Source organism: Anastrepha ludens, chromosome 5 (assembly GCF_028408465.1).
Source record: "Anastrepha ludens isolate Willacy chromosome 5, idAnaLude1.1, whole genome shotgun sequence".
NCBI classification, from domain to species: domain Eukaryota; kingdom Metazoa; phylum Arthropoda; class Insecta; order Diptera; family Tephritidae; genus Anastrepha; species Anastrepha ludens.
In genome coordinates, this window is record NC_071501.1 from 103100804 (window position 1) to 103115796 (window position 14993).

General features: G+C 34.0%; 1 protein-coding gene across 3 annotated transcripts in view; it reads left to right on the forward strand.

The window, feature by feature from the left end:
* The first annotated feature begins 2718 nt into the window (after positions 1-2718).
* The window catches only part of LOC128862998 (homeotic protein spalt-major), a 61690-nt gene continuing 49415 nt past the window's right edge, over positions 2719-14993 (forward strand). For all 3 annotated transcript variants that reach the window (XM_054101866.1, XM_054101865.1, XM_054101864.1), the window contains exon 1: positions 2719-4566. In XM_054101866.1, coding sequence (XP_053957841.1) covers positions 4416-4566 — 151 coding nt within the window. In that variant the 5' untranslated portion in view covers positions 2719-4415. The remainder of the gene's footprint in view (positions 4567-14993) is intronic.

Genomic DNA, 14993 nt, shown 5'->3' on the forward strand with positions numbered 1-14993 from the left:
GACAAACATTAATACCTCATACCTCATCTCTTTGAAGAGGCCGCTTTTATAGTTCTTACAATTTAATTGTCGTGTGCAATGCAGTAGTCCATCAAAATACATTTTTCCTCAAGATTTTAGTTGGATCTTTCTGATGAGTTATGTTTGATAATTTTTCTGTCACATTAAATCTGTTCTCTTTATTTCTAAATCTGATCGACTAAATTATTCTGTGAATACTGAGATTGAGAAAACACGTCAACACGTCGTTGTCATTTTATTGCAGTTAAATAAATCATTCGAAAAAGTGCTAAGACATATGACATTTCGAAAATTGAAATAGAATATATTGGAAAGAAGAACTATGCTTTTATGCTCAGACATATTCTTTATTAAAAACGTGACTCGTTAATTTTTGAGAAATTTATCTGTGAGCAGTTGTCATATACAAATCAAATTGAAAAAAACTGAAACGAGTGTAGATATTAGCTGCTTTCGATTCACGAATCACCTAGCGAGTAGTGAATAAAAAAATTAAATTTAGCTTGAATCCAACGTTGCATACGATTTGGCAGCACTGCATAATTTTTTCCCCATTTTTGGCAGGTTGCAAAGAACAAATTTTAAACCGATTTGCTGTGATCACCGAAAACAAAAAACGATACAAAATACATGTAAAAATAAGCAAATGGACAATGGGCGACAAAATTTGGTATGAAATTATAATCTTAATACACAAAAAGAAAATTATTGAATCTAAAGAGGCTCTTTTTAAAATACATTACTATTTTTGTAAGTCTAAGTCTAGTAAATTTTTTTAATAAATGTCTGAAGATAAATTCATATATTTTAGATATTTAATAATTTCTAAAGTCAACCATTTACCGCACTCGGTCTCCGTTACACTGTGCCCACCTCCCTTCTAGATGTAACATGAGCACAGTGCAAAAGAGTATACGAATATGAAGAGACGGCGACAATGGTATTCATAAACACTGCGCGGCGCAGTTACTACAATCAGGTGTAACAGAAACAACATACAAGTAACAACATCACACAAGTGACAATTATACATAAAGGTGGTACTGAGCAGAAATTTGCAATATTTGTTGTAGCATGCAGTTGTAAAAAATTTTATAATAAGGAGGCGAGAGAATGCGAATGAGTACAGGAGCCGCAGCTGTTGGCCAAACAAGCACCCAAACAAAGCAACAAAGGTAACATGGAAAACATGTGAAAAATCAACAACAGTAGCAGCAGTCGGTAGCGCATAACAGCCGTTGACTGAGCAGAGAGTGCTGCGGAAGGAAATAGTACCGGTTATGGAGAGCATTAACGAAATACAGAAATGCAGAAAAATGAGTGGCAACAAAGTGGTTAAATTCAGAGACATTATAAATACAACAATCGCAAGAGCAATGCATACATAGTAACAGCAGTGCCATTGCTTCGACTCATAATTTGCAATGAGAATCATAAATGAACGAGCAGCAGATCTGCTGAGAACTTCAGTCAACAGCGCAGTAACAGCCACAGACGAACAGGTAAATGCTGTTATAGAAATTAGCAAACGAATGTACTTGTTGTGCGGTGCTGTGTGTGCACACTTGCTTTGCTGTTGTTGCTCTTTCGTTTGATTTTTTCTAACTTGACTCTGTATTATTTTTATAGAGAGCAACAATAGCAAAATTACATTAACAATGGTGGTGGGTGTGAGTGAAAAGTACTTTGCGTTGTTGACTTGACTGACTACCAGCCTGGCTTGGGCCGGCCTGTCTGGTTGGATGCGTGTATGTGCGTGAAGGTGAACGCTTGTCTAACAGTTGCCCTCGTTGACCGTGCGTGTGAATGCGCCAACAGTCGAGAAACTCGAGAAATAATAGCAGCAACAAAATGTGTAGAGTGTACGTATAAGTATGAGTCTTGTGTATATGTGTGCTGGGAAATATAGGAATAAAAATATGATGATGGTGCAGAGTAGAGTAAGTAACAGCAGCAGGAGCAGCAGCAATAAATGAATGAATGCATGCCTGTAGCTGTGGGCTGAGTATAGTAGTTCAGTGTATGAGTGCTCTAGCCACCATTGAGAGGCGTTGGGTAAAAAGAGTAAGCGAATGTGAAAAATATTATTATATATAACAATAGGTGTGAGGTACATGAATATGAATAAAAATGGTATAAAAATGGATGAGTGAGTGTATGAATGTGAGTGGATTGCGGAGATTAGTTGCGTCAGCGCATGTGTGAGTGAATGTGTGTATGTTGAGTGCTAACACGGAGTTATATGACTTTTTCCAACCTACTAATATAAAGGGAGTTTTAAGGGGGGCCGAAAAAGTAACAAAATAGTTGCAAAGTAAGCGCGGCAGCCCCAGCAGCGGCAGCACCAGCAGCAGCAGTGAGTGTGCAAGCAATGAGCGACGAAGCAAAGGTGAGCATAGATAATACGTGTGTGTGTGTGTTCGCTCATATATGCAAACATATATGATGTATACGTATACATAATGGGCAACAATAATACTCGTTTTTGGACTGATCTGTCTCCGAGCATGCAATAAACAGCAACAGCAAGCGCAGTAGTGTTGGTATAAGTTGCAGCCGCTTGCGTCGCTGCTGCTTTTATGACTTTGTTGTTGACGTCGACGCTACTTGCACGCGGTATATTTTGTATATTTTTGTTTGAGTGACTTTTTGGTCGGTCGATTATTATTGTTTGTGTCAGTGCTATTTTGACGCGCGTGTGGAACGTTCGTACGCTCATAGTGTGATACGGAGAGTTGGTATTAAGAGGTTTCGTACACGAAAAGAACAGAACAAAAAAAAAGAAAACGTAAGAAGCAATATCTACGTGTTGCGTCGAGAGTATTGTGTGGATACGAAGCGGATAGTCGATACGCGGATTGATAAATGATTGATTGAATTTAATAGACTTACCGACGAAAGTGTGAATCAATATATATATATTTTTTTTTTGCTGAAACGAGGAACCGCAGCAAAGGAAAAGTGATATAAGGAAATAAAATATGCGAATTTTAGACAAACATAAATAATGACTAAAGACTTTAAATGTGTTTTACATAAATAGTGACAATCAAAATTAGACTAAAATAAATGCAATTGTTTCTCATTGAAATTAGGAAAAAAAGAAACATTACGAAAAACGCCTGAGTGACACAAAAATATATTAACTGGTGCTCAAGGGCCTGTAAATTTTTAAAATACGATTGCCGACGGTAAAACAATACTAAAAACTAAGCTAAATCAGCAATTTCCGTAATTATAAAGTTTGAAGTAAAAAGAAAACATTCGGATTGGATTTTGTTGCTGCTGTGGGGCAAGAGGAAAAAGTTGCCGGCAATAGCACCAGTATTCTGAACGACGGCAGCAGCAGCGGCGAGCGCTACAAAGTGTCCAAAAACGGCAGCGCGCACAAACACGCACATAACACATGCGTGTGTAGATATGTATGAGCGTGCGTGTGTGTGGAATAGGAGTAACGCTTAAAAGTCATATCTATATATGAACAGAAGTAGGCAGCAGGAGGCGCTAGCGGCAGCGCAGTAGCAGCGCGACAGCGACGCAATGGCAAAGCGATTTTTCATCATCAGCGGCGAAACAAAAAAGCAACCAAAAAAAAAACAACACAAATACACACATGAGAACGCAAAAAAATATTGTAATTGAAAGCAACAGCGACACACGAATTTATTGATATTACACATTATGAGCGGTGGCGAGCATTATTAAAGTTTAAATGAATATGATGATGACAGTTGATGACGGCAGCGTGTAGCGTAAACAACAATCGAGCAATCGAGCAACCGACTGAACGGCCAATCAACAATAATACGGTGCCACAGCAACGCCGGCGGTTAATACAAAAGCTAAGCTCTCTCTAAGCGCGCTGTGTAATTTACTTAAATTAAAAAATATCGCAATTTCAATTCTAATCATCAACGAAAAAAGTTACTTAAATATTTTGCTATATTAAAAAAAATAAAAAGTTATAATGCAACGCTTACAGCTAAAAAAAAGGAAATGCAATAATTTATAAAAAATTAAATACATTTCACGTCGCACACCAACATCAAGAATTGAGCGCTCAAACCAATTGGAAAAACGCCACCCACGTATTTTTCTCAATTTCATTTATTTCAAAAATTCTACGCTAATGACGCGCTCAAATTGCACCACAACAAAAGCGCCGCCTTCAAGTCACAATCGCATTCAGAAATGGAAATTTCAGTAAACTTATGACTTATAACGGCAACTGAAATCATTGCAAATTGATTTGTGTGTGGTAAATTTTGTTTGCCCTTTTTAAGAGCAACAAAAAACATAAGAAAGCTTAACAACCAAAGCTAAGTAACGTAAAAAGTGTAAGCCAATTTTTCAATATTTGAAATTAGCTTATAAATATTAAAAATATTATTTAAATGAAAAATCATATATCAACTGTTTTGTGTGAAATGCGTAGTGATTTTAAAGATAATCATCAAGAAACGATCAATAAAATGATACAATTTGGCACCGTTAAATATGGAATCGTCAAACAGTTGAAAGATCGTGCGAGAAGCGCCGAGAAAGGTCAGTGGCAATTTAAAATAAAAACAAATCTATGTACATATGTCAGTTTGTACGCACAGGATGTAGGCAAAATACACAAATATTATGAAACGTCAAACATAGTGAAAGACTGATTTAAGAGAATTTTTTTAAATTGTAAATATATTTAGTTACACTGGTAGCGGCATGCTAATCACCTACCCTGCCAGAAATCAAATCGGTTAACGAAACCAACGCAGGACTGAGTCTTGTCGAGGCCCTATGCTCCCGAGAGGAGTGAAAAAGGAAAAAAAATAGTTAGTTACAATTGTGAGCTTTAGAAGCCTTCTATAGGAAAGTAAGTTGCAAAAAATACTTTAACAAGCTGGAAAAAAAATTATTTAATGACTTTCGTTGAATCTATTGCAATTCGTAAAATAATGCGATCCGAAAAATTTGGTAACATGGCTTACGGGGGCATGAAAAATTATGGAATTTTAAGCTACTTTTGTTGTCCAATAATAGGAATACAAAAAAATATTTAAAAAGTATGCTAATTAATATACTTATAATCATTTTTTTTATTCGGTGTGTCATCAAAATTTATATTTTTTTCCGAATAATATAAATTTGTGCATAGTAAACCGAAATGCAGCAGATATTTGTTTATAAAAATGTGAATAAAATTTAATTGAAAATGCATTAAAAATGCAGTTAAACGCTTCCTTTTTAAGTTTTGTGATAGTTAAACTGGTATTTCCCATATGACAGAGTTTAAGCTAGAACGCTTTTTAAAGAACTCTTTTATAGTTGTCCATTTGAAAGTCAGTTGCCATTTTCACTACATCACTAAATTTTTCTAGCAAATTTTTAACGTAGTGTGAATACGCTTTTATGCAGTATTTACCATTCAATTTCGTCAAAAAAAAAAATTTACTCTCAATCAGTAAAATTTTGGCAGCAGGTTTTCAAGTGAAATAAAAATAACGAAAAGAAAATTTTTTTTGAGTTTCTACAAGCCAAAAATATTTAGAGTTCTTACCAAAATATTTTTTTTTATTATATTATAATAGATGAAAAATTTATTCGAAAACGAAATTGGATGATTGGCTGTACGCTGAATTTAACTTATTTCTTAAAGCGCTAAGATATTTACCTGTGCACAAATTCTCACTAAAAACAGGCCAATTCTCAATTTATTTTACTTCTTTATTTAAGTCAATGGTAACAACCTTGCTGAAGGGGCGAAATTAATTAATACAATAAATGAAATTTCGAAAATGAATTTTTTTTCTTAATTTCTTGCAGAATTGGTATACTCTTAACCCTTTAACTGCATAATTTTGTTTCGAAAAACTTTTTCTGCTTGCTTAATTATTTTCCAGCAGAGGCGAGTATACTCGACATAAACAGATTAAAAATTTTCTGCCTGTAAAAAAGTAGGCAATTATGGCTAAAAATCAAACGTTACGTGTTGGGTTTTTAGAAAATATATATTTTTATTCATCGCATAATCAACTGAGAAATGCATACGAAATGGTTTTTTATTTGAAAAAGTTTCTAGAATTTGTTATTTCAGCTTAATACAAGCTATTGTGTATTAAAATTAATAAGGTTGCCAGACTAAAGAATATTCTAAAATGTACATTTTTGAAAAGACTTATTTGCCCTTTTTCGGGGGGTAAAATTACAGTTTACTCGTTGAAAAATAATTCGAATGCGATTTTTTTTTCATCTTCACGACGAGTATACTTGACATTATGCGAACAATTTTCGTTTCGCTCTGACGAGTACATACAATTAAAGGGTTAAAAGAATTTTTTCTTAAAAAAGCAGCTTAAAAATTTTTTGTAAGGCTTAAAAGAACTTTTTCTTAAAAAAGCAGCTTACAAATTTTTTTCTGATCAATTTGTAGGAAAGATTTAATACCTTTCTTAATCTATATTTACTTACCTGTGCATTTAGTGTCATACAAAAAACAAAAAAAATTAATTTTAAAAGTTTTGTTAGATTTCGAGGCACTTTTTTGGCCTGTTGCAAATATCGCAAATAACTGTACGATAGATCAGATTATTTGAGAGAGCTTGGACATTTATATTAATTTCGACAATCCTGTGCTTTTGTGTATTGCGTACGGATTTTGTTTAAGAAGCACGAAGTTCTTGAAGCGACTGCTGAAAATAAAAGTTTATTTGAAGATTTCACAGCCCGATATTTAAAAGTTTTATAAAACAAAAAAAAAGGTAAAAAAAATCGAGGATATGAGATATTTTGTAGGTTCTGCCGCAATCAGCTTCCATTACCAAAAAAAAAAATTTAAAACAAGTTGAGGATATGCGATAGTTTGTAGACTCTGCTGCAATCAGCTTCCATGTTTTGTTTAATATAATATAATATGTAAGGTCCATAATTACAATTAATTATCTGTTTAATATTTTGGAGGAAATTATATCCATACAGACATATGAATATGCCATCCCATTTCAAAATGGCATGAAATAATCAGAAAAGGATTGGTTGGTTTAAGGGTGACCCCGCATCGGAGTGCCACATAGATCGCAAGTTGGGTCCGTTGTGTGGCCCTAGAGCTCATTACGTTATATGATTTCCCCACCTAACTGAGATTTTTATTGTAGATTTTGGTCAAAGATATTAATTCGTTTCGAGAATTTGATGAGAGATTCGATATTCAGGTTCGAGAGTACTGAAAGATTGTCAATTGTTGGAGAGCCTAGAAGAGCGAGTCGACTTCTGGCTAGACCGGGACAACTGCACAGCAAATGCCTGCTCGATACTTCCTCATCTTCGTCCTCGCAGTATCTGCACAGGTCGTTTTGAGGAACCCCGAGCCGACGTGCGTGAGTGCCCAATAGGCAGTGGCCGGTGATAAGAGATATTATATGCCTAAGGATTAGAGTTTATTCTTTTTTGGCAATATTAAATTTTTTTGCATTATTTTCTTTAATTTTATATCTTTTTTTTTTTGGTAAAATGCGTTCCAACTTTTTTTTGGTAAAAGAAAATTTAAATATTTTTCATTTTTTTATATTTTTTGGTAAAATGTGGTCCAACTTTTTTTTGGTAAAGCAAGATTTAAATTTTTTGCTTTTTTTATATTTTTTGGTAAAATAGATTTTTTGTGAAGCAAAATTAAACTTTTTGCATTATTTTTATAAATTTTTTTTTAATTATATAATATACAATATATTTTTTGGTAAAATGTGCACCACCTTTTTTTATAAACAAAAATTCTAGTTTTTTGTGTTATTTTTATAATTTTTGGTAAAATAGGTTTTTTTGTAAGGAAAATGAAAATTTTTTGCATTATTTTTATATATATTTTTTGAATTATATTATATATTTTTTTTTCGTAAAATGTGTCCCAACTTTTTTTTTGGGTAAAGGAAAATAAAATTTGTTTGTGTTATTTTTATACTTTTTAGTAAAATGTGTTTCCTGTTTTTTTTTTGTAAAGGAAAATTCAAATTGCTTGCATTTTTATTATATATTTTTTTTTGCTTTGTAAAATTCATTCCAACTTTCCTTGTGCATTTTCTTATTAAATCAAAGCGCGAGTTAAATTACCTATCCTTTTCATCGATTTATTTCTCTGGTCTTTTTTCCAACGTTTTTCCAATAAGTTTCATGGCACTCGAAGTCTCGAACTCCTCTGCATTTGGCTTACCACCGTAGCTAAAAAAAATAATTTGTTTATTTATTAAGGCTAAATAATCAAGAAAAATGTTTAACTTTCGACAGCTGATATACAAAGTGGCGCAAAATTAATCAGCCTGCCAGAAGATTTCTAATTTTTATAAAGGACTTCGTAAGTCAATCATATTTCATAATTGAGAACTAGACAGTTGCAGTATAGAAACAGATAAACAGTCTTACAGTGGAGCACGTAAAGGTCAAAATAAAGATTTCCATCACTCAGAATATTTTTTTTTATTTAGTAAATTCTTCTGATTGATTTATTTTGACCAAAAATAAAATGGGATGACTAATTTTGCGTCACCTTGGATGTATGATAAATTTAACTTATTGCTTAAAGCGGTAAGATAAATTCATATTGTTATTTAGTTTATTTCTTGACTTAAGGGTAACTTATTTCCTTACTGAAGGGCCGAATTTAATTTTGAGAATGATTTTTTTTTTAATTTCTTACTTTGCGTGTGAATGGGAATGAATTTACAAAAAATTCTGAACAATCAATTGTACTTACAAGCTAAATAGAGCGTAAATAGTTGGGAGGAAACTCAAAGACTTAACCATTGGCAAGTCACACAAGAACTGTGTTAAGCTTATAAGACCTTATAAGACCTTTTACCAATAATAGCGAATTGCACAACATGCGGAAAGTAGACTTCAGGAACGTAGAAGGCCTTCTAACTGGTCACTATTACTATTAAATCTGACAGGTCACTATCACTTAAATTACCATCTCTCAAAAACGCACATTGAGAATGACACAGAGTGTCGGCTCTGTCTGCAGGATGATGAAACCGCAGAGCATATCTTGTGCAACTACATTGCCTTAGTAAAAACAAGACTGCACATCTTTCAACGAGATCAAAGGGATCTGCATGATTTGAATGAAATCGCGAATGCTCCTGTTGCAGATATTCTGAAATTTATCCGCAAGGCCGCAAGGCGGTAAATTTGCTGAACGAATTTTTCTGTCAACCAATTCCCAGCCTGAGGCAGGGAACATATGGATTAAATAGAGCCTGATGTAATACATTTAACGATAGTAGTGCCTGTCAATAGGGCTAGTAAATAATAGAACGACTTTTAAAGCGTGTAGTAGGACACAAAGGAACTTTTAGGTAGAAGTATCGGCCATTGGGTACACTACAGATACTAAATTGTTATTAAAATTTTTATTTAGACCGCCTCTGATGCTAGTTGCCTAACTCCTCTAATGTAATTATGTATGAGTATATTTATTTATTTACTTATTCTTTTAATAGGCTAAACAATGCAGTATTTCTCATATAACTAAATAAATAACTAATTTTTGGTACTATCATCTGCACATAACTATTACTGAAATGTAGAAAGACGAAACATTCAGCTAAAATATACAATTTTTATTTTTGAGTTACAAAATTTAGTTTGCCTAAAGACACCTTTTTGTCAAATCCAACTGCAGCAAAAGGCTTTCGAACCAATAAAGACACTTCAAATATCACTTCTTCCTGCCGTCGGCTTTTCTGCTTCTGCTTCCTATGAATTCAATTCAGTAGCTGGTTGTATGGCGATTTGACTCTTCATATAGCAGACCTTTCTCAAATTACGCTTGCAGCTAACGAGTATGGGTCGGCACACATATGTACATACATTTTATTAAGGTATTGTAATATTTTGTATGCTCATAAATGTACAGCTAAAGAAATAAAGAAACCAATAAAGGAGGGCTTCTTGCATTATTTCAAACATATTTCATTTGCTATCTAAGTACGAAAAACTCTGCCCATACTCATATGACAAAGGTGGAATTTACTATATTTTTTTCTGTGATGTGAATATATATTTGATAGTGTCCATATAATATTAAGTGTAAGAGCAGAAACTAGGCGTGAACTGTTGAGGTATCTGAGCGCCACCCAACTACGATGATTACCAATTTGTAAATAATGATTTTGTAGAAAAAATTTGCCTCTATATATTTAAAATGTACAAGTTTGATCACAAATTAATTTGAAAGTCTATTTCCGCTATCATCTACAACTTGATACCATAAAGTCAGGTCATATTTTGGATTTTTACAATGCACAGTCAAAATGGGGCTTTAAATAAAGGATCTTTCAAAAGAAAAAAATAAATAGTGTTTCAAGGCACTTTTCTGGTCTAGAGACGTGAAAATAGAAGACGTTGCAAATTGAAGAAAAATAATCGGAATCAATTGAAAATGATTTTTATTCATTAGATCAATTCTTTATTTCCAAAAAAAAAACTAAAAAAAAAAAAGTGTTTTCAATGACAATAATAAAAAAAATTGTTTTCCCTGACGTAACACATGCCACTGGCGTAACTGATTGGGCTGCTCAGTCGGCTTTGATCAGCCAACTCACTTAGACCATGTAGGTCCGTTGTGGTGCCACTGCGTAACACGGGAACCTTACAGTTAATTTTTCATGAAACCACTTAGACTTTCTTATGAAGCGTAGGTTAGGTTTCATCTCAAAACCGGATAGTTCCATAAGAGTGTCAAAAACATTGCGCTGCTCCTAGCGAAGGCTGGACAATTACAGAGGAAGTGTTCTACGGTTTCTTTGTCTTCCTCGTCTCTACAACTTCTGCAGTATTCACGCGAAAATTCCTCGCCTGCCCACCTAACAGCCAATGGCCGGTGTCACAAGCCACGACCTTCGAGATGTTCTCTCTTGAGAGGTTAAATGTTTTAATATCAATTATTTTTTTACAAAATTACAGTTCATAATACAACAAAAACCATACAACACAAAGTTTCAAAATTTGTACAACTGCTTGAAAATTCAGCAAGTTTTCATCAAAATTTCAAACTTTTTAATCAAAATTTCTAGAAAATTTTAAAGTATGCAGAAAATGTCGAGTATCAATTGGAAGTAGTATACCGTATAATAGGATGTAATAGTCCAATAGTAACCCATTGAATTTTGAAATATTGAGGTGCAAGTTTCAAGTGGCTCAAAAATCGCATTATTATTTTTTCTTATGATTCCAGAGAGAAACACAAGGCCACAAATCGCTTTGATTTTCGAACATTTTTTCGCCTGAAGGTGTTGGATGTGCACAACCACATAACGGGTACTAGATATTTTTTTCTTGTATATCAAGGAAAACATCCAAACCCCCACCAGAAAAAATTGTAAAAAATCAACGCGATTTATGCCTTACCATTTAACCTTTTTTACTAAAAATTTTTATTCATCACACACTCTAAATATTGGTAAATACACAAAATTTACCCATCGACCACTTTTGGCATGATGATCTTTTTTCGATTTGCGTCAAAGCATACTATAAATATTAATTATAAAATATAAAATATTAAACAGCATTTTCAAGTTATGCCAAATGCTTTTAGGCTTTGATTAAAGTTGATAAAAAGTAGTTTGAAAGCCATAATCATATAATAAATATAGGTGCACATGTATGTATGTGTATATAAAAATGCATATACATATTTCACACAAGCACACACACGCGCACGCGTCTGTGGCCATTCAAGCGTGCTTTTAAAAAGATTTCATACACACAGACGCAGCCACACACACACACTTGCATTTATGAAATGTATTTTTAATCATTTATTAATTCAATTTTGTTGCTTTTTTTGGATTATTATTAAGCGCAAAACCAAATTTTATGATTAATCAAATAACCAAAAATTGAATATAATTTAATAGAAGCAGAAGCAGAAGAGGCAACAGAAAAAAATGTCGCGAGCATAAAAAGAAACAAAAGCCGGCAGTCGAGCAGCCGAGCAGCCGAGCAGCCATTCTGCCAACTGCCTAACAAACAACAACCAATGGAGTGCCATGCCGCGCTACCGGTCCACTGCACGTGAATCAGAAACGAAAAACGTTGGTCAAAGGCTGAGGCAACTTGGCACATTCATACATTCATACACACACACATACATACAGCATATGGATATTTCTTGTGCAGCATCTTCGTCGTCAACTGTGCCTCAGATTTTTTGTTATTGTTTTTAATATGACTACATATGAATTTGTTTGTTTGGCTGTTTAAGTGACCGCGCGCACCCAAAGTGATTTCACATATATAATTTTTTAATTGATTTTGAAAGCAAAATTTACATACCAAAATATTGGGTGTATATTTGCTTTGCTACCTATCACATAAATCCAAATATGTTACATGTGTTTGTATGTATTTATTAGAGTATATGAATGTTTGTATTCATAAGCATTTGCCCATATTACAATATTTTTCATTTAAGATTTAATCTTTTTTTGTTTGCTTTGCTTTGTGGTTGGCAATGTCCGCTTTTGCCATTTTTAGCCTCACTTTTGTTTTAATAGCACTGGCGACTTTTAAGGGGTTTTTAATTAAGATTTACAACAAATTGAAATGCATATTTTATGTGTCGCATATGCTTGAAATTATGCATGTACATACACACAGACATGTGTTTGTATGTAAGTACTTGAGTGGGTGTATATTGAAGTGAAATGAATTGCTAAATATTAAAAGAGTTTGCTTGTGAGGCTCAATCGCTAAATCATAACAAAGAAATGTGAGCATGAGTCCTTTCGAAAAAAAAGCAAAAAAAAAATAAATAAAATAAAATAAATAAATAATAAAACAAATAAACACTTACTACAGATGCTTTTAAGTTACAGAAACTTAGTTGAGCAAGTGGCACAGAGTTACATATTGTATATTTTTCTTAGATTAGGCTTAAAATGAGAAATTTCACTCGGTAGCAACAGAGAAACGTGAAAAAGAGTAGCTGAATTTCAAAACGACCCCGAACGCGACCCATATTTTTCCGCACTTTGAATCCTTTTCACCACTTAATAAACCGATTGCAATCCATTGAAAATTTTTAACATGCATCAGACCCTGGTGAAAAATGTTAATTTGAGTCAACGTCAAAAATATCAATTTTAAGCAATAAAAAACAAAGAAAGTAAGAGAAGCCTCTTTATTTCTGTAAAACAAAGCTAAATGCACTGAAAAATTAATACAAAATATTCATTGCGCTTTAACTTTTTCACACAAAACAAAACGAAGTTGCGGCCAAACTGACACAGGGACTGAATGCATTAAATTATCTTAAGTTTAGGTTTAAATTTCCAGATTTTTCACAGAGTAGTGTCAACCAAAGATCAATTTGAACTAAGCGTTCTTTCAAAAGTGACAGACGTTGCCACTAGTTAATAATTCGTAGGCAGGGCCTTTTTTGATGACATGCTTGACCATTCTACACGATGGAAAGACGTGTTAAAGTAACTGAAACTTATTATGAAATAGTCGCTCTTTCTGACTTTCATTAAAATTGTTTGAAATGAAGAAGTCAATATATTTTTTTCGAAAATTGGCATACAGTTTATTTATACATTAAAATAATGTAAATTTTTTTTTTTATTTTAATCATTTAAAATGGCGGATGCGCACTCAATTCTTCCAGGAAGGTCGCAGTGGGGCTTTTCAATCGGCGGCCATTGTAGCATCAGCGTCAGTGACCTGAATACAAAAAACCAAAAAGTTTTTTGTTTATTAATGTCATAATTTCTATATGAATTAAAAACACAAAAAAAAAAAAAAAAAAACGCGGAATAAAATGCTTAAAAAAAAAATGAATTGTGAACAAACAAATTCTAGAATAAAACTAAAAGGCGGCTTGCACTTCAACCTAGGGAATGCACCTTCTACTTATCAGAATACCTAATCCAAACGTAGTTCCCTGAGTGAAAGTAAGATGGACGAGGTTTAACTATGCGTGTATGGCTTTTTTCGGGCCATACAAGGCCGAGATGCCTTATTATGTCTTACTTATTCCACTCGCTATTAGCATCGTATTTGTAAAAAATAGTTATTGATGTTTCCAGAGTCGGTGGACTACATTCCGATCCTGTGCACACAACAGCATATCAGTGAGCATTCTCAGTTTGTTTGGCCGAGCTCCTCATCCTATTTTTGGAGTGCGTCTTGATGTTGTTTCACAAATGGAGAAACCCACAGTTTCCAGCCGACTCCGAACGGCAGATAAAAAAAAAAGAAGAAGCTATTTATTCGATTTGGTTTTCCACCGAAATTTGAATTTAAGTTCTCTCCGAATTCCGAATGGTAGTAGTGAATGAATGGTAGTCATGCACTAACCCATTCGGCTACGGCGGCTATCCCATACCAATAACCAATTAGCCTGGTGGAGCTCCACGGCTTGGCGCCAGCTTGTATCTCGTAGCCTTAGCTCTTTGCTTCTAAGCTCTTCTCAAGGAAAGGAAGGTTGCAGATTCTGTTAGTAACGAGGCTGCAGGCTCTCTAGCATCTCTCTCTCTTTTTCAAAGCATCGGCTACAACGTTCTCAGGTATTCCTCTTGTGTCCTGCGTCTGATTTGAGCCGGATGCGATTGTGCACTCTTAGTAAATGTAATTCTTCATTGCTCTGAAAGACCAGCGAGTGCTTAACCTCAAGCGATGACGAAGTCTTGAACGCAGCCTGACTGTCGCTCAGAATGATAATTCACTGAGATTGCAAAAACTTATTTCCCGCAGACTTTTTACTGAATTAATATCTTCACATAGACAGATGCCATGCGCCTACGCTTGGAAGTTGCTTGGAAAACTACCCATCGGTACAGACCGCTTTGTCTTACGGCCATAAATTCCAGCGCCTATACCCGAAGGGTGTTTTGTGGCATCTGTAAAGCAGCACAGGGTATACTCTTGGTTTTTCCTTTCAAGGAAAAACTTTCAAGGAAAAACAGTAACTCGAGGTAGCTTTAATGTCC